Raw genomic sequence first — 24878 nt, 5'->3', positions numbered from 1 at the left:
CAACAAAAGGTTAGCCTGTGAATTCTTTTTCTTTTTTTTTAGTATCTTCCATGGCTTTTAGTAGCTTTCTGATCCATCCATTATCTGTAGCACTTTTACCTTTGGGCTCATGGGGGCTCACAGTCACACCCACTGGCAATTTTAAAGTCACTAAATGACCTAGGTTGTGTCTTTGGAGTGTGGCAGGAAGTCAGAGTACCTGCTGTAATAGGAGTTTTAATACACTGAGCAAGAAGCTGTTTTCAGTTAACATTACTCAAACTGGCCTCCACACTGCAAACAGAAACAGTAAGTGACATCCTCATGAACATAAAAAAGTGTTTCAACATTTTCCCGAGTTTTTTAATGGAACATTGTAAATGACTAAGATTAACCAGCTAACCAGAAACATTGTACAAATGTCTTTTTTGTATTTTATGGACTAAAACATTGAAACATCAGCAGTGTTGTTTTGTTTTTTTGCAGATTTTGTTGTGCTTTAATGGTCAAAGAGAAAGTGCAGGCGTAGAGAAGTATGCCTACAGTAGCATGTGCTTGTGTAATACTGTAATCCAGTAAAATATGCAAACACCAACAGTGTGCACTTACACTGGCCTACTTGTAAACGGTACTTAACCTGTGACATATATTCGATGCTGCTTTTTCACACTGAGCTTTCATGTGATAGGAATCTTTAATGTAAGTGGATTTTAAGCGCTGAATATGCGACTCTACATGGGTCATTTACCTGCAGCATGTTGCAGTATGAGCAGTACTGATATGTATGTACAGTATTGATGAAGGGTCCACGCGCGTCTTCGGTGCCTCGAAAATTGAATAATCTTTCAAATTAGAACTGAGAAATGCGTGAATTAGTTACAGACATGCCCCAAAACAAAACGGGCGGTGGCCATGCGGGGTTTTAATTGGTTGACTTTAGAAGAAAGGGGTGGGGCCTGTTTGGGCTCCTTTGGCACCCTTAAGATATGACGCAGCTGCAGGAGGAGAGAGCTGGCTGCTGCTGCTGCTGCTGCTGCTGCTGCACGAGGAAGAGGAGGAGGCGAGGTGAATAGAGGATGAGAAGTCAAGTCAGTGTCTAAGTGTAAGTCAAGAGTGAGCTCAATGCTATTCAACTCCACCTATGGCGAATGAAAACCCCATTTGAGCTGGTTTTATGTTCAGTCAGCAGCACAGTTTGGCTCTTTGTGATTTTATGTCTTTTAATCATAATTAGACAGGTGTGTAATTAAAACGAGAAGATGTTCTGCTGGCTGTTGAATTGGACAGTTTGCCTCACCGGGCTCTTATCGTTGACCTCCGCCTCACCTGAGGACGCGGCAGTGGATTTCGGAGGCGAGTCCGGCTCCGGGATGGTGCAGACAGGTAAGGTGACACCTGCTCAAACTTCACGGCTGGTTTAGAATACACGCATGCTTTTTTTCTTTTTTTTTCACGAGCAGAATTGTGACACACGATAAAGTTGTAGACTCATTTTGTATTCTGCATTCAACGTAAAATTGCATAATTGTTTCAGTTATCAGGATTTTGACTCGCTCTCTGCAGTCTGTGCTTTCTTTCACAATTATATCCTAACAATGGTTCAAAGTCTCACGGTTTTCATTTTTAAAAAAGCGACAGTCAACCACGTTTTTATAGGCTTTTAAAGTTAATCGTGTCAATTTAGCACAAAGCAACAGCGTCTATTGTTTGCGTGCTTTCATTACTCAATAACTATATGACACTGTTTTTTTAGTAAGAAATCTACTGTTTTAAATGATTAAGCCCTTTATTGCGAAAATGATTTCTACTGATCAAAAATAAATAATCATGACTTTTATGCAACATAAACTATTGATGTCTTCTTAAATGCATTTCTAATGTCAAACATCACTCTTCTTCAGCTTAATTGCGAATCCCCCATACCACCAGGTTTGCATGGGCTTTAATTACAGAGCAGCATCACCTGTGAAGACTGTGAACCAATGAATCACTAGAGCAGATGTGTAAGCCAGACTCTCTCAGCTGGAGCTCATTACATCATTTGTTCAGAGAGATGTGTGTCCAGATGACACTCTTCCACCTCTCAGCAGCCTCTCCTGCAACACTCAGCAGCTTCAGTCCAACTCTGCTGCTCTAAGTCTCTTTTTATTTTTCGTCTTATAACCAAAACCACTTGTAGACTGAGTGGATAACTTTGTTTGGCCAGATGTGAAGTCTCAATCCAGAACACAAGGAAACAATAACGCTTCAGCTCTTTTTCACTAGATGCCATCCAGAGCTGATTACTTTTTCCCTCCAATTACTTTAACAACTTCTCAAAGCATAACAAACACTAATTACAGATACTAATAAGGAGAATATTTGTTATTCAGATGAACAGAAGTCTTTTTACATTCCTGGAACTTAAATCCAATTCTGAGTTTTCATTTATTAAAAACTTGTAAAGTAAATTGCTTTAAGAAATGTACAACCATTAACAGCCTTAAATGTGTAATAATCCTGCTATTAATCAATATTTTACTATCAGCATACATGTCTAAAACTAATGAAACATTGCAAATCCTGTTAATCAGTTTGAAGCTTGATAAATCAGTGGAATCATCTCTGGTGATGACTTAAAGACTAGACATACAGCTCTGATGTCCGAAAGAAGCTTCCTTGTTTACAGAGAGCGGGATCAATGGATTCGATTGATTATGATATTTCATTGAATCTGCCAAGGAGAGATGTTTGACTTCCTGTTTAATTCTTGATAATAAAATGTCTTTGATTGCATGAAACACATGTGAGTGCGAAAGCCAAGCCTCGCTCACCATTATTACATAGCATCCAATGCTTTTATTCTTAGTTCCAACTTTTCACCAGCACATCTATTGTCTGATTAGCATGTGGACTTTATTTGTTTTATTAGCTCTGTTTATACAGCTCTGCACATGTTCTCGGCTTACATCTTGTTTCTATGGTTGTTATAAATCCATCCATGACCTGTTGAAATTGATCTGAGATTGGAGCCAAGCCAGTCGCCCGAGTGTGTCACGTCTGGATTCCACAACATCACACGTTGTTTATGTTCCAGTTTGGGTTTTATCACATGTCTCATAGCTATCATCTGTATGTTAGAGCAACACAGGAGAGCCAAACAGAGATGTCAGACTGGCCGAGAGTTTGGATTAGACCACTGAGGTGACAGATGAGACTAGCAGTCTGGTGATTGAACGCAGCCTGTTCAAAGTTTCCATTGTGTGTTTTCTGAGAGAGACTGAACATGGCAGAGCATTGAAGCCCTGTCCAAACTTTGGTGGAATATCACTGAGTAGTCCGAGGGTTATGTAATGCTGCTGTGATAATCTTCTTGTGCTTATTGGTGTTTTCTGTGTTTCCAGAGTTAAGTCAAGCCCCCATTCAGGCATGCTCGAATTTGTGATTTCTGCAGATTTTCACAGATTAGAAATGGCACAGTGGGGACTTTTTCCCATGAGTTAACCAATACCTCACAACACACAGATCAGACATATTACTAGGTGGGTTTTGTGCCTCAGTATATTAAACATGGATTCTATCAGACTGACAACGTATATAGGAAAACCAACAAAGAGATTAAATGATTAGCTTAACAGTTGATAAAGTCAGCAAGGAGTGCATTTTTTTTCTTGAATCCTTAGAACCATTATGATTGTGCAAATTTGCTGTTGGCCCATATATTGTTACCAACCTTCAATCTGTCATTTGAATGGCATATGGTATCCTACTTTATACAAACCAGGAGGCTATCCAAGCCTATTAAACATCAGCTTTGTAACTGTTTACCTTGCTCTAAATTTAACTAGGACTTACAAAATGAACACCTTGCTTTATTTGCTCGACTCAAAACTAGAACTACAGACGAAAAACTCATGAGGACGTTTTTATTGTGGTAATTAATCAAATGAGAAATTGAGTCATTTTCTGTTAGTCCTGAATTCAATTTAACCTATTTTTACAATGAGGGGACTTCCCCTTACTGGTCTTTAACAATAATGCAGGTTTCTCAGACTGACAAGTTAACATGCATTTGAAGTCTATTTTGTCAGACTCGTGCATGAACCTTTTTTTTAAATGAGTCTAAACAGTTGTAAAAATACATTTAATGTACTATTAATTGTCGATTCTAATGAAACTTTTATATTCCAAAAATGTTGAGATCCAGAAAATTCTGACCCCATTCAAAAAGAAAATGCATGCGTATTGACAGAGTTACAGAAATATGAATTAACTGTAGTGAACATTTGTTCTACAAATGATTACTCGTATTAGTCCTTTAGATTAATTGAATGATTTCAGGAAAAATTGTCTGCTGGTATAACTGTATTCCGCGTAGCTGTCATTTTCAATCCATACTTCCGTCCTTCCAGTCCTCCATATCGAGCTATGATGTGTGACTCCCATATGTCAGGAATAGCTTACTGCAGCCTCTGACCCTTAGAGATGGGTATCTGTGGAGCACAGTATGCAGAGCAGCTGTTAGCTGCACCAGGAATTCTTCTGTGATGTTTAAAAGAGGTGTTCCTGTGTCTGAGTGTCTCCATACTTTTCACCTGACCACTCACCTTACTGCAAACCCAGCATTTTCTTCAGAAGTGGAAATTGCTGACTAACCTCCCTGACCTTCTGTGTGAGACCACTTAGCAAATTTAGAGAGGCCTCGGTTCACATACAAAGCTGTATCATTTTCAAAAATGTTTTCAAGTATAAATTCCATCACTGACATTGAAGTGTTCTTGAATTTCCAAGTTCAAAAAAGATGTCCGTTCATAGAAACCGCACAAAAGACATCAGAGAACTACCAGCAAGATATTTAATGCGGATGATGCTCCATGAATCATATATTCATGACAAAATAATGATGGGTGGTGGATCTGAGCAGAGCTGTTACAATTACTGGAGTTGGGTTATTTATAATCAAATGACTGAGTTTATTGTCATAATCATGTTTACTATAAGGTCAAGCTCAAGTGATTGTCTTAGCATAGTTATGCTCCCAAGAGGATGAATCTAATGTTGCATTGATATCTCAAATCCACAAGGATTTAATAAGAGTTAAATGACTGCACATATTGACTCTAGAGCCCTAAATCTCTGGTGAGATGCCAAACCTCATTTCGTTGCACTATACTTGTATATGTGTAATGACAATGAAGTTGAATCTCATCTCATCTCATCTCATCTCATCTCAAATGTTCTTGCTGTTCATCATTTTAATGTGGAGTTATTAGTTATCTCTGTCTGTGTCAGAATTCAACTGAACAAGAACAAAACTTCCCCCATTGATGGTGATCTAGTTTGGTTAACATTAGCATTCACTAGCTCATGCATTATAAATTACCCAGTTACAACGTATAGGTAGTAGCACAAGTATGCTAATGTTGGCCCACATAGCATTGTGGGCTCAAATCAAGTGTGTGCTAGCTTTAGCTTGCACAAGTGTCAGCTCAATATGGTGCCTGGTTAGCGAAAATGATATGTGTGCTTAAGTTTGGTTGCTTTAATAAAGTTGTAAGACAGTCACTTTCTTATTCACTGCATACCTGCCCAAGTGTGTTAGAGGGCGAGAGATTCAGACTCGCTGGTTTCACCGGCTAGTCAGTTCCTGTGCATAACTGAGCAAGCATTTTTCATGTTAACTTGTAAACTTTGTTAATGTGTGCAGGATTTTCTGGCGTTATAATATATAAATATTAAGAATATATGAACATTGTTCTCTGTAGTCTAATGTGTCAATGATGGGCAGCCTTCTCATTTTTACATCATCATTAAAAATATTCAATCAAAAACAGATCAAATTGGATTAACATGATCTCTTATTGATTCCCACTAAAATGTTGACGTAAATGTTTCTCTGGTGACCCTTTGACCTTTCTCTGACGTCCACATCGGACAGATAACTGATCCATTATCGAAGTGCAATCGTGCTCTGAGAATGATGAACCCTTGACATTTTGAATGACCAAGACTTCCAGTCGTTCAACCTTATAAAAAAATCCCATTATTATGCAAAGTCCACTAAAGGTATCTTAATTAATGAAAGAATTACAGCTCTGTCTCTCAGGAGGAAGGATACTCATGTGTCTGGTGACCCTCTTACCTTACTTTGTTCCATCATTTCCTTCATTCAACATTTTAGAGTAGAATTCATCCTTGATGGGTCAAAGGGTGTTTCTGTAATTAGGATTAGGAAATTAGTGTTTAGACTGTTTAATGTATTACAGGAATCCAGCAGGCATTAATTTACTTTCTCAAAACTAAATGTTTCAATCAAACTTAATTTGTATTGCACTTTTCATACAACGATGCATCACAAAGTGTTTTACATCATAATAAATCAAACAGCGGCAACACAACTCCCTCCCCACCCTACCTCAAGATTCAAAAACTAAGGTAAAATAATGAGATTAAAGCAGGTACTGACTGGCCGAGGAAACGCTGTCATTGATTCCTTAATTTAAAAAAAAAAATGGAATTCAGATAAAATGAGGTTCAGTTAAAAGCCAGACTTAAAAGGTAGGTCTTGAGTTTGCTTTTAAAACTGTTTACAAAGTGTTCTGCCCTCAGGTCCACAGGTAAACTGTTTCACAGACGGGGAGAATTTTAATAAAAAGATGCCTCACCATAGGTTTTAGTTTGGACATGTGGAACAACAAAAAGACCACTTCCAGAAGACCTGAGGGCTCTAGTAGGCTCATAAGTTCAAAACAAATGGGATAAATAAGTCTCAGCAAGACCATAAAGAGCTTTAAAAACCAATAGAAGAATTTTTTAAATAAATTGTAAAACACACGGGTAGCAAATGCAGAGATTTAAAATCGGTATAATGTGTGCTCTCTTTCTGATCTTCATCAGCAATTTTGCAGCTGACTTTATGTAACAGTCTAAAAGAAGCATTGTCGTCATTTGAGATAATTTTGTTAGGCTACAACTCTCATGTCCCATCACCAAACCCTCAAGTCAAACCAGATCAAAAGCAAAACCTTGTGTCACTGAAGGGACTCGTGCTCCTGGAGCAGGTTTGCTCATGATGTCATTACCAATATAATGCCAGATCCATAACCAGGCATCTGCATCTAATGAAATGTGATCTTAGATCTTAGTGCTTGGTGAGTGCTGATCTGGAGCCCATTAGCCAGCTTTAACCAGACAGAGGCCCACATGCCATGACGTGCGTGGTGCAACATTCCCTAGAATATGCACAGGGTCATCGTTCTGGTTCTGGGTGTGGAGTGGGTTACAGCTTGTGGTTAGCTTTGTGTGAACAAAGGCGAGTGGAGAGGGCTAGGTGCAGACCACATGTTGGGCCAGAAACTCCTTCCTCTTCGAAAGCCAACTGGATCCAGATGGCAGATAGAGGGGGCTGATACTGTTCAGACAAACTTCCTCTAATGTTTGATGTTAAAGATGGATAAAAGAAAAGCCTTTTTAAACTTCTAAAGCGTTACCTCAGTGACCACGATGTACATGTAGTGATGCTTCTCAATGTGTCTTCAATCCCTCAGCCACCACAAAAGCCTGCAGACACTTTAAAGCCTGAAGGACACAAAGACAGATTTATGTGGAAATGTCCTTTAAACGATGCTGTTTGGGGTTCCACTTCGACTCAAGTGTTGACACACTGTATTGAGCCTATTCTCTCAAATGTTAAACACCTGCCTTTGGGTGTTGAATAGAAGCTGATGATGACAATGAGCATTGGGTTCACAGGTATTACCTGCTCTACTGTTTTTATTATTATAGTCTTTACATAACAGCTATAGCTTGCAAATCATGTATGGGCCCCTGTGCTGGTAATCAATCATGATTAGATTTTAACAAGGTATCTTTAACTTTTTATCTCAAACTTCAGAATAACAGTCAATCTAAAGATCATATAGTATTTTCCATATTTAACATTGATGTGGATTTTTCTCGTAGCTGTCTATTTGCAGTTAAACATTAAACAATGACATAAAGAGGAAACAACTTTTTCCTCTGAAATAGGAGCTTACTAGGTATAAAACAAAACATTAATTGTGCAAACGAAATAGTAAATCTGTATCTGTATCTGTAGGCCGGATTAAAACAATGATTTAATATATTCTGTAAAACTTTGTAAAGCTAAAATAGCAACAAGTTTGTGATGATGCATTATTTGAATGGACAGATAAAGCCACTTTAAACTATGCCATGCTATGACTATGCTAGATTTTTGCCTTGTGATGTGTGTTGTGTGTTTTTGTTTTGCTGAACTGCACATCCCGGTAGAAACTTTCCGGCGATCTGCAGACAAAGGGTCAGCTGAGGGTTCAGTGAAGTAACTTGGCATGAGTTTGGCTCTGTGTCTTCAGTGCTGGCAGGCGTGCAGACCTGAACCTGTGCAGATTGGTGTCTCATAGCAGGGTCTGACTTTAGTTGGCAACCACAGGCCGCATGGGACACATAAAAAGGATCATATTATTGTAATTCATCATTAAAGAAGTCATGGGAGAGCCAGGAGGCCAGTTTTAACTGCTGCAGCTGTGACATGTATAACTGCCTTAATATGGTTGTGTTCCACAAAATAGATGCCAGGTGATGCAATGTTGTTTCATACCAGCGAGAGACAAAAACACTCACACACTTTATTCCCATCCTGTCCACACATTCTCCTGCCTTACCTCCACAGAGCAGGAACACATGCAGCCACTGCTAACACACTGACACACTGTGTGACGTCAGTGTTACTGTGCATGGGCAAATAAATGAGCTAGTGATGGCTATCCCAGCACTGTTTAACATCCCGTCTGTAAGAAGACTCATCATCTCTGTCCTGGAAGAGACCGATGATGATGATGGTGGTGTCGTCTGCAGACTGAAGAAGTTTCTCAGAAGGGTTCCCTGAGGCGCTGTCGTTGGTGTGTAGAGGGAGAAGTGCAGGGGGGAGAGAGACTACACCTTACATGCTGATGGAGGCTGGCACTGTGAAAACAGCAAAAGCTAAAAAGTAGCATTGACATTTTTGTGTTGATTATTTTCAGGCGATGCAAAAAAAAGCAGTGCTTTGGCATCATTTAGAACTGGTGTTTCCTCTCACTCTGTCTGCCATCGTGCAGGTAGCAGCTGAACAGTTATCAGTAACTTCACGATAGTAATGTTACAGGCTGCTGACGCCTGCAAACTCTGTTACAGAGTGAAGTGTTTGGAAATAGTTTGCAACTGTGAGTATTAGTTTTTTAGCAAGTTATTTATCTTATGAAAACAATGTACCGTAAATTCCGGACTATAAGCCGCTACTTTTTTCTCACACTTCGAACACTGCGGCTTCTACTCCGGTGCGGCTAATGCATGGATTTTTCTTGGGGGACAATGAGCTTCTGCCGCAAAAACATTTGACTTCGTCACGTCGGATCTTAATATCAGTCATTTTGCGCTTCATGCACGCACCCTCATGATGGAAAACACACGGAGAAATACATATGATGTAGCTTTCAAGTTAAAGGCGATCGACCTGGCTGTCAAAGAAGCTAACAGAGCTGCTGCACGTTAAGATGACACTGACAGCGACAACAGAGACTGAGGAAGTGAGTAATGAAGTCATTCTGAGGCAGTGAATGGATGGACTTTTTCTTGTGAAATATATTACGGTCATCTTTTTCATCAGCCGTGTTACAGACACCGTCGGCTAGGCTTCGTATTGTAACGGTTCATGTTGTAAAGTCAGTAGTTGATAATGTGTTCATAATTCCGATTATGTGGAGAGTCAGTGAATGCACCAGCGAGAACGTGTTGAGTGGCTGTATGAGAGAACGCTGGGGGAGAGAGTTGGATTGTTACGGCAAGTTATGGTTTTGCTCTCTGCTGTAAACGGCGTGGTCACGGCCGACAGTGATCGGGTTATTAAAAGTTATTATTTGAACGCTCTCGTCGTCCTTTAACGTCCGTACGGACGCTACAGTATTTGCGGATGTTACCGGTAGCCTACGTCTGTGTAAATAGCTCTTGTTATAGCGTGGACACCTGCGGCTTATAATCAAGTGCGGCTTATATATGTACAAATACATTTATTTACTTATTTTTAGCCGGTGCGGCTTATATCCAGGTGCGCTCAATAGTACGGAATTTACGGTAATTCAGTGGCGTAGGGGCAAACATCAGGAAGGTTTGCTCTCTTCAGACGATGACGTTTGGATTTCATTCAGTCACCTGTGTTTTGTCTTTGTGTGAGGTTGATGTGTTTTTGTAAACAGTCCCAAACAAATGAATGTCATAAATTAAAGCCAATGACAGCTCCCTCCAGTTGTTCAATAAAGAGAGCCTTGTTGTTCTTTGAAACCACATTCACCCAGCCTGTTGAAATGAATAGGTCTTTGGTTAATTGAATATTGTGATAGTTGAAATGAATAGCCCTTGACATGTTCATAAACGTCCTCCTTGGTGAAGACCGTGCTGATGCTTATCTTTATTGGTTTGGCTGAACTTGACTGATGCAGGTCCTGAGGTGACAACTCTGTTATGACTAACAGAAATGGAGCAGATCAGACATGGGACAGCCAGAGGGAGAGGCTCAATTAGTTGAGTTTCCTTTCTTTTTTCTCCTTTGCTTTTCTGAGGCTGAACTTTGCTCTCACCTTTACGCTTCCATCAGCCGCTGTCTGTCAGGACCCGTTCGACCCGTTAAGCTTTTGTTTACTGTAATGTGATTGATCTGTTTTGAAATCTGGGCTTTGTAAGGTTTTTCCCCTTCACTGCTCGCATTTTTTTTTCAGACTGCTCATGCTTTGACAGCCCTGGGGATTTGTTTCTGGGGACCAAATGCTTTCTTTCTTTACTCGTGGCCTGCATTGAACCCCTGCCATCCTCATCAGAAAGTGTCCCCCTGACACACAACATAGTTTGTGTGTCTGTGTGGCTGACAATGAGCAGAACAACATCTCTCCAAAGATGAACATGAAGAGTCAAAGAACACATACACCAAATCAATGTAAATATTTTTGCAATGTTGAGAATGTAGTCAAAAAAAATCTATCTCCACAAATAAAGGCTAATACCTTCTGTTCAGTAGATAAAAGCTGTCAAACTGCTATGAACTCAAACATAAGTGTACAATAAAAAAACCTAATCTAAATATGCAAAGTTTTGTTTCCGCAGTTGGTTGAAATAAGACTCTAAGAGAGAAAAAATTCAAACATGGAACTGCAGAAATTATATTTTTTTCTTTACAACATGGACCCACACAATGACATCCATGTTCTGCAAAACTGCATGCCAGTTGCATGATTCAGATGTCATTATGGTTACATGTACTAGCATCGCATAATGCACACTTCTGTTATACTACTAGTATGTTTAGTAACGTGATTCATTGTGATCTCTGCAGTGACATCATAACAACATATTTAAGTAACGATAGCAGCATGCACGTGCTGGTGCCTGTGAACAATTAACAAAAGAAGGACACAATGCTCCTCAGTCTGCAGAGTTTTCTCAGAGACAGATAGTGAGATAACAGTGTATAGACAGTACAAAATTGAATTGTCCATCACTATGTCTTTGTCTCTGTACTGTATATCTATATTTTTGACATCCTCATTTGTGCAAGTGTAACCTGGTCTTCATGGGCCAGCTGTGCTCTCATTTCTGCTGATTAGGTGAGAGTGACATCATCTTCAGCAGTAAGTGGTGCAGACAGATGTTAGGGGAAAACCAGAGCAGTACCTGTGCTGCTGGAGCTCCTACAAACAGACGCATGCCTGTCACGATGTCTTAACGTGCTCATCATTACAGTGTTGCAGAGCTGACACTTGGCACAAATTGAGTTTCCATCAGTCTATGCAATACAGGTCAGTGTGAGGACAAACTGTACGTGACGAGTCGTTTTCCAGCATTTCTAACTCTGTTGGAATAACAGCCAAATTCATGTTACATTGAGTCAAATCTATCATTCTGGAAAACGAGCATCTCCAGCATGCTGACAAAGTGTCACAAAGCTGACAGCAATGAAAAACAACATTCAAATTAGAAAATCAGATGTCTTCAGAGCTTGACTCAAAGACAGCCGAGTATGACAGAAAGAAGAATGGCGTTTGCTTTGGGATGTTGTGCTGTCACCTGCTGTGCTGTCCTCTGATTAATATCCTCTGTGATTAATCTGCTCTGTACTGAGGTGACCTCTCATCCAGGCTTTGTTTTCCTGGAGACCTGAAGACTCAGGGACTCTGCTGAACCTGACTCTTAGGGTCAGGATACATACAACACGGGACCTTTTGACTGAGTCTTGTAAATTTTTTACAAGCACTTTAATGACTATGTCAATATAACTATGGTGTTTTCTTACCCCATCCACTGTGGTCTGTGTGATACCAGTGACATTAACAAGACAGGCCAGTGGATTGGAGGGCAGTGGAGACTGTCAAGGTCTTAATCTGCTGATTTTACCTTACAGAGATCTCATGTCTAATGAAGCTGTCTGTAAGATTTAAGGCACACATACGCTTCACTATCAATTGTTATATATTTAAAGTGTTTTATTGAAAAGGGAAAAATTTAGAATGAAATTCAATAGAAAAAAGCCCTCAGTCTCTTTAGAGTGTTTGGATGTCTTTCTTTTGTTTGCTGATTCGCAACCTCAGAAACACCCGAGGCTGACAAAATATATGAAGTGTTTTGCTTGTGCTTGAAATCAAAGTGTTTTCAAATTAGAAGTGTGACAGGGTGATGATAGAATATAAGTTGGAAAGAATAACTAAAGCTTTATATTCCATCCTGAGGGGACCGTCCATATCTGCCTCAATTTTCCTTTTTTAATCAAATAAACCTAATGTGAACCTAACTGTGGCCCCAAAGGGGTTCCTCAGAGTTATAAGGGAATCTCAAAATATGCACACATATATATTTTTTTAAATATATATATATATTTATTTTTTTTAAAGTGGCACCCTGTATCCTTAATAATGAGATGGTTAACTCTTATTAACCCTGGACATGTTGGACACAGACAGCTGGATGATGAGTTCTTCAAACAAAGTGCATCTATTTCTCACTATGTTGAAATGAACTGCTGAATGAAGACACACTGTGCGGTGTATTCATGTCGAACTGTTTGTGTAGTAGTGACAGCAGCTCTCTGCCAGTATGATCGGGCAGTTCCCATACACGGATAGGCCTGGCTCCATTTATTATGTCAGCCTGAAAACACATTCATGTTCCAGCTTGAATCAAATCAAACCCGTAGTAGTTATGGTTTCAGTTCTGTCATTTGGAGACTCAGATGTTTTTCTGCACAGGTTCATGAATATATTCTTCTCAGGTAACAGCAAAAAGCGTGGAGATAAACCAACAGACTTAAATATCTTTTACTTATTTATTTCCTTGTGTTGAGAGAGTGTTTGAAGCTTTTATTAATGTTTTCTGTGGAAACAGAGAGTGGCCTCTTTTAGCTGGGAAATGTTTTCTTCTCGTCTCCTGATCATCTCTTGGTTGGTGCTGGGATCCGGTGGGTCTCGCCTTTGTTACAACACGCACCTTGTGTTACTGCTTGTGTATCCACTCAAGTTGAGATGTTTCTCCTTCAGTGCTCCAGCAGGCTCGTTACCTGACTCACTAACTCCCTCATCCATTCAAAAGCCCCTTCTCTGCTTTCCTCATCACATGTAAAGAAAAAAAAAAAAGGCTGGCTTACAGGCCGCCCTCCACAGCTTTGTTTTCTCTCACTGGTATGTAAGACACATGTAGCACAAAGACTTTCTCCCCACATGTGTTCATGTTCAGTCAACACATTCCTCATTCGGCTGTGTGGTTCATGAAATAACAAAAGGGCGGTCAGAACATGACAAGGGGAAAAAAACAATGAATTAAAGGGTTAACCAGCATGTAACCACCGATAACTGATTTACAATCCAACATTTCTGTGGTTTCTGTGGCCTTGAAGTAAATCTCACTGAATACCTGGCTTGACAAGGTTAAAGAAGCTCTCATGGTGCCTGTAGGACACAGGCCAGGGATTACCACAGGTGCTGTTTATGTGTCTGGTCACAGACCATCTTTGGGGACTGGCTCTTTGAAAAGTCCACTTCTCCAGATGTATGAGGAGCTCTTCTGCTAAGACCCTTTCACCTTTTCATCTGCTCTGCAGCCCAAAGGACCCCAAAGGTGGGGTAGTGGGATGGATCCTGTCCCAGGAGCTGGGTGTGTAGTGTGCCTTTGTGCCTGCTTTGTGAGAAATGAAATGTCTCTCATGCAAAGCAAACTGTCAGATTCACATCTGTGAAAACATGCAGGCTAATCTGTTTTAGTCAGAACCTCTGGGTCTAAAAAGTATTCACTCTTAAGAGGGTTATGGTGATGTACTGCTCTTAAGTTAGAGCTGGATGAATCATTAGTGATTCATCAAACTTCTGATTATTCTTAAACAATATGTAATCATATCTATAAAAAAAGTGTGCATATCAGCTTTAACTCAAATCTAAAATACTTTTTTACTAGTTGTGCACTGATGTACTCGAGGGTAGCTTATGTGTTGCTCTAATTTCCGTTAACAGGTCGTCAGCCAACATGTGAAATGTGACCATGCTGAGTGAGGAAGGAGACATTGCTCATTAACATAAAGTTATTTCTCCAATAAATAGTGATGAATTCAGACTTTTGCAGTGCATTCACTGTGAACGCTCATATCGTGGTAACAATTACATCGCCATTAATTGTGCAGCAATCACGTACCCAAAGTGTATTGCACAAAAATGTAAGATCACCAGCTTGTAAGACCCTTCGAGCAACGTCACTGACAGTATTTATTAAGTCCATCTGCACTCAGTAAGGTTTTAGATAACCATTGATAAATAACTTGATCTGTTAACCCTGTAAGTGCTCATATTGGTTGATTTTAATGGGATTCTTTGTTGTTTCTACTGAGGAATTGTTCAGAACAGCAGCAGGTGGTGCAGACGATGTGTGAGTTAAAAGTGATTAGATCTGCACATTAGCTACTTTTTGTTTGAGTTTTTTAAGATACTTTAACATTTCGTTAAAACCTGCTTATCATTTTGATGTAAATTCTTTTATGGTCCAAAATATTTTATCTCAAATTTGTTTCAATGTTGATATCTGGAAACTTTAAATCTGCAAAGCACCAAATAAAAGCCCACATACTAATCCCACAGTAATTACAAAAAGTATGAGCTGGGAGTTTTTAGTGCATATAAAATGCTGTAAAACGGAGACTTAAACTTATTAACATTGCTGCTACCAATACACAATATTTCAGGGCTGGTTTCAAAGGGCTCGGTCAAAGTATACCTGTCATGCTGGTGATATCAGCTTATGTCAGGTTTTCCCATTCAATCTAAATTCCTCTTTGCTTGTCTGTTTAATCACACTTGTGTTGACCTTGAACTCAGAGACCTGAGGGCCATCATGCTGAGGGGGCAGTGTGTCAAACAGTGGAACAATCCAGTGATGGATGGTCGGGAGTCCCCTCAGTCAGATTGACCTTTTGCCCTTTTGTCATAAACTGAACATGAGAAGCTAATGTTTCGCCGCTGATGCTTTTTCATTGGGCTGTTTAATGTTTCAAGTTCATTGCCTATCAGTACAACAAAGGCAAGGGGGAAAGTGAGATGGATTTTTGACATTAGTAACACTCACAGCCTGCATAGTTTTGATGTGTAGAATACCTCCAAGCCCTACAGGGCCATAACTATATCATTAGTGCTGCAAAACAGCAGGGAATGTGACCTGAGGGCATGTTCATCACTCCATCCACTTCCTTTGGGGTGATCTGATGAATTTTTCAGTCTACAAGCAGACCAGGGCAAGTGTTGACTGGTGCTCTTCAATGTTTCCTCTCCCTTTAGGAACATTTTTCCTAAAGGGAAACTCCGACTTTGTAAAATCTGTTGTGTAGTAAGCTGGAATAAAACATTATGCATTTATTTTAACACCAGATATGTTGTACCAAAAATTGACATTGGGACATTTTTGGCTTAGCTGTACTCGTGGTTCATACTTAGCTCATCGTTCATCTGAGAGGAAATAAATACATGTGAAGAGGGCTCAGGACTGTTTCTTTGGGAAAATGTTTTTTACTCTTATTTTGGTTTTATTGCGCAGTCATTTTATGATTATGGGTAACCTGTGCTTTCATTTATTAACCTTTCAGTCTTGAGTCAAGACTGAGTTAACCTGCGAAATGTTTATATGCACTGTTGTTTTATGACCTTTTTCCCTTGTGTTACATGCGGTTTAAGATGTGCTGAAAAGCAGTGGATGGTTTACATGTTTCTCCAGGAGATCCTTCTTTGCATAATCCTGTGAAAAGTTGTGCTGAAATAAAACAAATATTAAGAACACAACTTACATTCAGGTAGCCTTTACATTGTAAAGATTTTGGTTGTGGGGGGGGGGGGGGCTTTAAAAGAGACACAAAAAATGACATTGATACACAGATAAGATAATGTATTCTGTATTCTGATTAAACACTGGCAACCAGTTTTTAGCAAATTCCAAAATCTTATCCAAGAAAGTCCCACATGAGGATGAGCTCAGTTGGCATTCCATGTTAAACATTTTCAGTCTGAAACAAAGTAAGGAATCTATGGACTTAGTGACTGTCTTTTCTCAGTAAAGGCCACATGCATTACAGAAACCCAACTATTATTATCAAAGCTTCCACCAAACAGGTTTCCTAATGGACCGTTTCTTCTTCTTGAATCCTGAAAAATGCTGTTGTATGGCATAGTGAAATATTGTTTAAAGGGCAGTCGACCCAAGGAAAGGAATCATTTAGAAGTTCAAGGTTCTGCAGAAGCCAATAACAAACCAATCCTTCAACAACTATGCTGTATTTTCAACGATTTAACAGGTGTTGACTTTATGTAAAGAATGGCAAACTTGATCTCCCTGCATCAGAGCGTCTGAATTTCAGTTCATTGAAAGTGAAGCTGGATAGGAAACACTTAGAATCAATTTGAAGCACAGTTAAGGGTTTTTATTTGGATTTTTTTCAATAGTTGTTACAGTTAATACAGAAACCTGCAGGCGTAATGTTAGTATGACCACTAAGCACCACACAGGGACTCTCCCTCTACTCTTACTCATGCCACCATCATTTGTAATTTAGTTTCCAGATCACTGGCTCCAGTGTTCTTAAGGACTTCTATGAGGGGATTACAACAGCAGTTAAGTGAGTGAAAACCAGGACAGGAAGTTTTTATGTCCCTCTCCACCCTCCAGGTCTGAATGATTAGTTGTTGTGGGTAACCAGTCTGAATATATGCAGGAAGAGAACCAGTCCTGCGGTTTTTATGGTCCATGCTAAGAGGGACAAAGGGCCTTGAGATTTATTTTACCAGGAAAACAAATCAAAAAGTAGAAATGTGGCATATAATATGTGCATGTTTTATTAGTGGAAGTAGTCTGGTGTAAAAGTGGAGCAAATCAAAATGTCCTGTTTCCAGAAGTTAAAAGTTACAGTTAATAAACATTATAGTATACTCTTTACTCGCTACTCCTTCAACTCTGGTTTCTATGATCAGATCCCTCTTGTTCCTCGAGCTCTGCCTTCCTAACATCATTCCTCTTAAACATACCCTTTATGGGATTGTAACCCCCCCATAAAATGGAACATACTTCCTGCTTTTTCAGTCAAGGAAAGACGGCTTCATATCTTCTGTGCTCTGACCCGTTCACACTCTGGTTACATTCAGGCTAACTATATAGCTGTTATATCCATTCAGGCCACTTAAATCCCTGTGTGCCCTGAATCCGGCTGGAGGCCCAGTTAACCAGCCTGTCTTCACACAAGCATAGAGTTAATGTAAGCTCAGGGATATCCTCAGTGAGGAATATTTATTGAAATAGTATCCCTACATTTAATCTCTTGCTCTTTAATAGCTGGCAATGAAGTCAGTCGTCTGATACTGTACAGTGCCGACAGATGGTATTTCCATTAGAGTGCTGCGTCTGTGAACATTTTCCTATTTTCCTGTTAAGTTCAAGCTTGGTGTGGTAGGTGTGCTCATCACCTAAAGCGTTGATTACTGACTGATTGAAATATCTTCTTCCTGTGTTCACCCAACTTTCCGTCTCTTATTTTCTACTTATCTGGCCCACTGATTCCCTGCTCCTTCTCCACCGGGGCAGGAGGAAGTCTTTAATCTTCTGCCTATTTTGAACCCCCCCCCCCCCCCAGCACAGCAGAGAGCGGTAATTGTACTCACACAGTAATGGAGCTATCTGTTGGTCCATCTCAGAGTATTCTAGTAATGTGATCCCAACACAGGACGGAATGGCGACTTGATTGCGGCTGCTGGAGGTCGGCCAGACCAAGAGGTAGTGGTGGACATGAAGGGATTGATTTTTTTTTTTTTTTTTTTTTTCCTTGCCCCTGAGGTTGCAGTGCAGAACCGCCCAATCATCTAAAGGTTATCCACATCACTTCTTGTGATATGAATTTGTCTCAGTTATATACAGTAAAAAAACATTTTAAAAATGGATGGCATACTTCAGATGTATTACTGTTTTGAAATGTTGATGCTACACTTGATTTCATTCTTGGAATCATGTATTTATTTTTCTACTGGAGGAAACTTTGATTGCCATCGAGGCCTTCGCCTCTTCGTACATATTTGTTCGCTCCGGTTTTAAAGGCCTGAAAAGTTCTGTTACGAGTTCAGTTAAAACGTGCTGTTTAAACAACAGACAGAGATCACATAATAGACAGTTCAGTCAAACTCTCCACCTGTGCCCTTTTAACCCTTTAAAGTCCACAGTCTGCTCTACATACTGTAAACACCACAGTTAATAAACTCTAGGAGCTCAGTTCCCTTTGTGTCCCTGGAGGTTTGTCACAGTGTACAAAAACTATAAACTGTAGAAACGTGTCTGTCTGTGTTTGAGGAGGAAACAGGCCCCACTGATTAGCTCACAAAGTCAACGTGCCGTAAAAAAGCTGTGGTAAGATGTGGCCGAACATGCAGTGTTTGTGTCCTGTATCACTGACCCTCGGTGACCCCTACATGCCATGTTTGACCCTTGTCAACTGACACCGCTGCATGAACTCCATCACTGGTACTGGGACACTGAGTAGATGTCCACATGGAATATTCATTTTCATCCTAAAGACTTTGTAATGCACACATTATCAAATTGGATGAATGCGTTATCCTCTGATAACTTCACAGCTCGAACTCAGTGATGACTCTTATATAGTGTTTTTTGTGTCCTCCTACTTTCTGGAGTACTAAACTTGAACTTATCGGTATCCATGATGAGGCAAGCTGCACACATGTTATTTTATGATTTCCTATTGAAGTATAAAAGAGGGATCAAACTCAAACTTGAATTATTACATATTTTTTAATTGTGTAGAACTCTTGTTCTTGTTTGCAGACGAAAAAACATATTTGTGTTTTGATGGATAGATCATTTCTGTGGATTTCTCATATGCATGCCGGACAATTTATTGGCTCTTCCACACTGCATATGGTTAGCATACTAGTGTCAGTTTGCATTGTTATTGATTTGACCAGCAATACATTGTTGATCACGGACTACCGTGCGCTATACTAATTGAGTCTTACATAAAGTGTATGGATGTAAAACTAAAATGTCAGTTTGTAGGTCAATGGTCTAAAGCTTACAGAGTCTTTCGGCCAGTTACAACTGATTGCTGATTGCTGGTTTTTGATCCTTTAGTCTAAGGCAGAACCTGGCACCTTCTTTCTCATGTAGGCCACTTTTCAAACTGTCTGCATTATTCTGATTCAGAGCTAGGAATCAGCCCCATAATTGTTGCAGCTCCAGACAGTGACAAACATAGAGGAATTGTAGACTGGCTTTACTCTGGCCTCATGCCATTCTCTATTGTTGGCTCATGGTGGACCTGAGCTTTGGTACCTACTGTAACAGCCTGCCATAAAGTCTGAAAGCCCCTCACATTCTCCACTGATGTCTGAGCCAAAAGAAATTAGTTCAATCATTAGAGGTGTGTCCAAGGCTAAGTGTCTTGGGAATGTGGACTGTAGTGGAGTGCATGGCTTTTCTTTTTGGCCTCACTTTGCTCCAGAACTAAAAAGTCAGTCCAAAGAAAATCCTGTTTTGATGTTCACACTGAAGCATCATCCCTCTGGAATGAGAATATTTGAATGTCTGAGGTTTTTCACCCTTGAAAATGCAAAACATGCTCAGAGCTTTCCTGATTTTAAATTAGTCCATCTGTTGAGCACTTCCACGACTCATTTTTCATCGTCGTCAAAGTGATTAATATCAAAGATTTTATGCAAGCATTGTAAGACGGTATTCTTTTCTTGAGGCAAATGAAGTGGGCACAGTCTGAGGATGATTTATATGGCATCTTTACTGAGAAATGATTAGGTGGATGCTGTGTGTAGTTTGGGCTATACTCATCTTTTTGAGTAGACCACATCCAAAAGCAAACAAATGTGCAGCCGCACTGCTAGAATACAAAGTGATTGTTGTTGGGTTTCCCTCGCCCCTTTTCTTGGTTGTTGATTCTGATGTTTTGTTTGCATTATTTCTCTGCAATATGTGTGGATGTAGGATTCATGAATGCCACTGTTCAGACTGAGCACATGGAAGTCACATCTGTGCAGTCTTATGTGGATTAGAGCATTTTGGTTGAAATGGGAATGCTGCTGTGTTAGTGTGTGGCTGTTGCACAATAGAAGCCTCTGGTGATGTAATTGATTCTCGGTTCAGCGTTGGATCTCACGCTTTGATAGCAGCACTGCTGAGTGGATGGGATGTATCAAGTTGTTGCTGGTTGTCGCTGCTTTAGCTCATTCAGTAGAGTCGTCGTCCCGTAAACAGAGGCAAGAGCCCTGAATGCATCGTCTGCAGCTTCAACTCCTGGCCTTCGATGTATGTCAACGTTTCTTGTCTCTCTTTAGCACTCCCATCATCTTTGAGAACCTCTGATTAACACATCACTAGCTCACTCCTGTCAACAGGAAAAGAGGCATTACACTGCATATTGATGCTCTAGTCAAACTGATCAGTTGTGGTTATACATTTCTCATATAAACCTTTATGTATTCATGATGGATGGGAACAATGGCATATCTCCATGTTTGCCAACTAGAAACAAAACACATGGAGTTTAACATGAAAAGAAATCATAAAGAAGATGGAATTCATGTCTCTTCATATCATAATGGAGAATGCATGAGAACCAACAGTGTTTCTCATAAAGACACAACTCCATCCAAAAAGATCGTAGATGAGTTACATATGATCAGCCTGTCAGAGGCTTTTTTCCCCCACATTGTTAACTCTGCTTTGATGGAAACTACAAGTGTAAACATTTGTGGATGATTGGAAGGACAAAAGCTTTCAATGTCATCCATTGCCACCGCCCACTGATCAGTCAACATGTTCATAAAGTAAATCCAATGAGGTCTTCGTAGTAGCCATTGAAGTTGAGTAAACACAGAATTACCCAAGCCTTGTTCCTATTTGTTTACATTTCTCTCCAGAGGCTTTTGTATTCTTTAGCATGACAATGGAGGATCATTAAGGTCTCCATTTGTTGCACAGATTATCACTTTTTTTTTCCTCATAAGAAGACAACTGCAGAGATTTATGGAGAAGATCAGACTATGTCACGGTAATAAAGAGGAGATGCTTTGCAATGATTGGGGGAATTCTGAAGAAGACTCTACACAGCTGTTTGTGATTTGCAGTATCTCTTTCCCTGTTGTGCTCATCTCGCTGAGTTCATGGATTTGGCTCGTGCTCGTTTCTAAAAACACTTGCCCATACAATGTAGGGTTATGATACTCTTATAACAAGCTTTTTGGTAGTTCAGTGTAACTAATTGAACATTGGACCACACTATTGGGTACTACTCCTCAACGTAGTGTGAACGTTTTGTCTGGGTTAAAAAAGGACAATAAGCCAAATTATCCAAAGACTAAACTTACCCTGAAACTTCTCACTGTTCGCACGTCTTTTTCGATGTTAAACATCTGTTTTACTTTTGCAGGAAACAGAACAGGCATGACTGGCAGCCCCCCCTCATAATGACTTGATCCTTTGATTATAGTGTTTGGAGAAAAGCACATGAGTACGTTCCAAAGTTTCCTTGAGGGCACAGTGTTGGCACATGAACGTTTCTTTCATGAATACTAGCGAACAAGTGAGGCTTAATAGAGATCATCAGAGAATTAGTGTGTGAGAACATTTTCCACATCCTGCGGGGCAATAAATTACTGCTCATTTAGATATTGTAGCATTAACAATCCCTCACACTCACTTCTTCATATAACAACAGAGTTCCTGCTTTGTGTGATTGATGTTAATGTTGCGATTATGGTTCATTGCAATTTGTAAATTGTTAGAAGCCTGAGTAGTTTTGGAGTGTAAACATGGCCTGGTAAATGAGAGCTCTCCTTATTCACTGTGCAAAAACACATCTGATGCATTTGGAAACTTACATTTTGTGAAGAGTATTCTTTGGTGCAAAGTCTTAGCTGTGGTCCAAACTATAGTTCAAGTCATTAAAAAGTCAAATTCTACCTGTAAGCTCTTGAATTACTGTATTTCCCCATCCTTTTGCTAAATCCATGACTTAAATAAGTGATTGGTTGATAAACAGAATTTTGTTGCATGAATGTCTCTTAACAGTTGGGTTGTTGCTTGGATCTTGGATTGTGGGAACTTGTGATTTTTCGAGATTTGGATGTAATTAATGTAATGGATGGAGAGAGTAATGACTGCTGAAATCATATAATGCACTTTGGCATTAACTGCCTCTGCTGCTTCTTTATGCTTCACCAGCAGGGACTCATAGACGTGGTTGTGCTCAGTGTCAGAAAGGGTATCTTAATCTAAGTAGAGATCATAGATCATAGTAGAGATTCACATGCAGAGGTTTCCAGAGCTACAATTCAAAAATACATACGACTCACTCCATTAAAAGTCAATAATCATATTAATTTGAGAAGTCTCTGTGGGCACTCGTTTGATCAGCAGAATCTCTGAGCTATAAAAAGGGTCGCGTCTTGGAGCTCTTTCTTTCTCCACATCATTAGCACAACCAGAATTCTGGACCCCAATTTACTTGTCTCAATTTAGAAAATAACCAATTATAAGTGTGATTGAAGTCTGAAACTAGACAGAGCAGATGTTCTGTTCATTATCTTGGTATCTTTAAGCCAAGGATGAATTTTATAAAAACCTCATGTGCTTGCAATTGTACCTTTTTTATTTTTCCTGCTCAGCAAAGTTTTTTCACATTAGAGCTGTTAGGCACAAAGAAACCCATCATTAAAATCATTTCTCTGTGCTAAGTGGTCCTCGTCCATATATTTTTAGCGTGACACCAGATATGTTCCCTCGATGCCATTCCTTCAGGCAGCAGTGTGACCAAAGTGTTCTCTGTGGACAACTGTAAAAGGAAATGAGCCTCTAAAGGGCTGACAAACATCAATTCATTAAAAAAAAAGGCTCAAACAATCCCATATCTGTAGAAACAGTCCAAAGACATGATGAGACAAAAAATACAAAACTAGGATGGAACTTTTGCAGCCTCATTCAGCTTTGAAGAGCAACGGCCGTTTTTCTGCAGAGCCATCAGTGCTCTGTTCACATGTGTGTTAAAGATCTTTTTAAGAGCCTGTTCACAGCATGTTTTTTTTTTTTGCCTGAAGGAGAACGTTTGCTGTGGTTGTTGCAGATGGTCGCTGCTTTGGTCTCATTATCATGAAACTTTGGAGCACATGCACTTTGTGTCAATGTGAACATCCATTATACCATTAAATGATTGGTGAACAAGACTTTCCAAAACCATCGGCTTAGGCTGAGAGTTTTTGATCTTCCATTAGATTTCAGAACTTGAATACATTCAGTCTCATGCAGACAACTATTGAGTGGGCAAACATACCATTAAGTGGATTCTTTTTTTTAGACAGGATCCAAAGAAAATACTGGACACAAAAATCAGTGAAGGCAAATGTAATATCTGAGGAACAAAGGACCAACGTTTCAGTGCACCGCGCCTTCCTCACAATCAAACAGTACATTCACAGAGAATCACCATTCAGTTAATGAAACACTTGTGTGTGTTTTATGAATCTTCTTAAACAGGACATGCTGCTATACACTTATCTTTGAGAGTGGAGGCACTGTTATGTTGCTGTCTAAAAACCCATGGAAGTGGATATTTTGTTTAATTGACAGAAAAAAGCCACTGATATGATTTACAATTACATGGATTTTTTTTATTGATGAGGAATTGTTGCTTTTGTCAGACTGCACAAAAAGAATACTCTTCATGTTTGTTGCTAAAGGGGCTTACTGTAGATGAACAACATTCAATTGTTTTAATGATGTAATAAAGTCAGATAGTATGCATTACATGTTTTGTTTGCTATTGTGCGACAGTGAAATAAACAAAACAATATATCACCATGATCAGAAAACAGCAGTGTAATGAATCCTAACCTGATGAACGTATGGTTGGATTCTTGCCTTGTTAATCATCCTGTGGGTGAGCAGCGGAGCACATAATTCATCTGTGCTTCTGTCCATTCAGTGGATGTTAATTTGTTTTCTTCCCTGAACTCTCGTCACAGATGAGCTGAACGTGCTGCTGGAGCTCTCTCCGCTCGTGTCAAACAGCAGTAATGCGTCCATGACTGTAGATGATGCCAGGTGTCCGGTTCTGCAGGTGGGACAGTACTCCACTTTGGCTCTCCCTCTTCAACAGCTCCTCACTGACGGGTTAGTTTTAAACTCCAGTTCAATATACTGACTCTTAATAGAAACTTACTGCTGTACGTGACAGCTCATGTTTTAAAAGTAATGATCTCATTGTGCTTCTATAGAAGTCATTTTTACTTACTGTAGTGAAGGTATAGCTTATTCAAAATGGTTATATCTTCAATCTTTAAAGAAAAAGT

General features: G+C 39.7%; 1 protein-coding gene across 1 annotated transcript in view; it reads left to right on the top strand.

The window, feature by feature from the left end:
* The first annotated feature begins 959 nt into the window (after positions 1 to 959).
* LOC306836854 (uncharacterized protein) overlaps positions 960 to 24878 on the top strand; it is an 83452-nt gene continuing 59533 nt past the window's right edge. The window contains exons 1-3 of the mRNA XM_079364186.1: positions 960 to 1081; positions 1214 to 1362; positions 24552 to 24699. Of these exons, the coding sequence (XP_079220312.1) occupies positions 1239 to 1362; positions 24552 to 24699 (272 nt within the window). The 5' untranslated portion in view covers positions 960 to 1081; positions 1214 to 1238. The remainder of the gene's footprint in view (positions 1082 to 1213; positions 1363 to 24551; positions 24700 to 24878) is intronic.

The sequence above is a fragment of the Symphodus melops genome (genome assembly GCF_947650265.1).
Source record: "Symphodus melops genome assembly, chromosome: 16".
Classification (NCBI taxonomy): Eukaryota; Metazoa; Chordata; class Actinopteri; order Labriformes; family Labridae; genus Symphodus; species Symphodus melops.
This window is presented reverse-complemented; position numbering and strand designations above follow the sequence as displayed.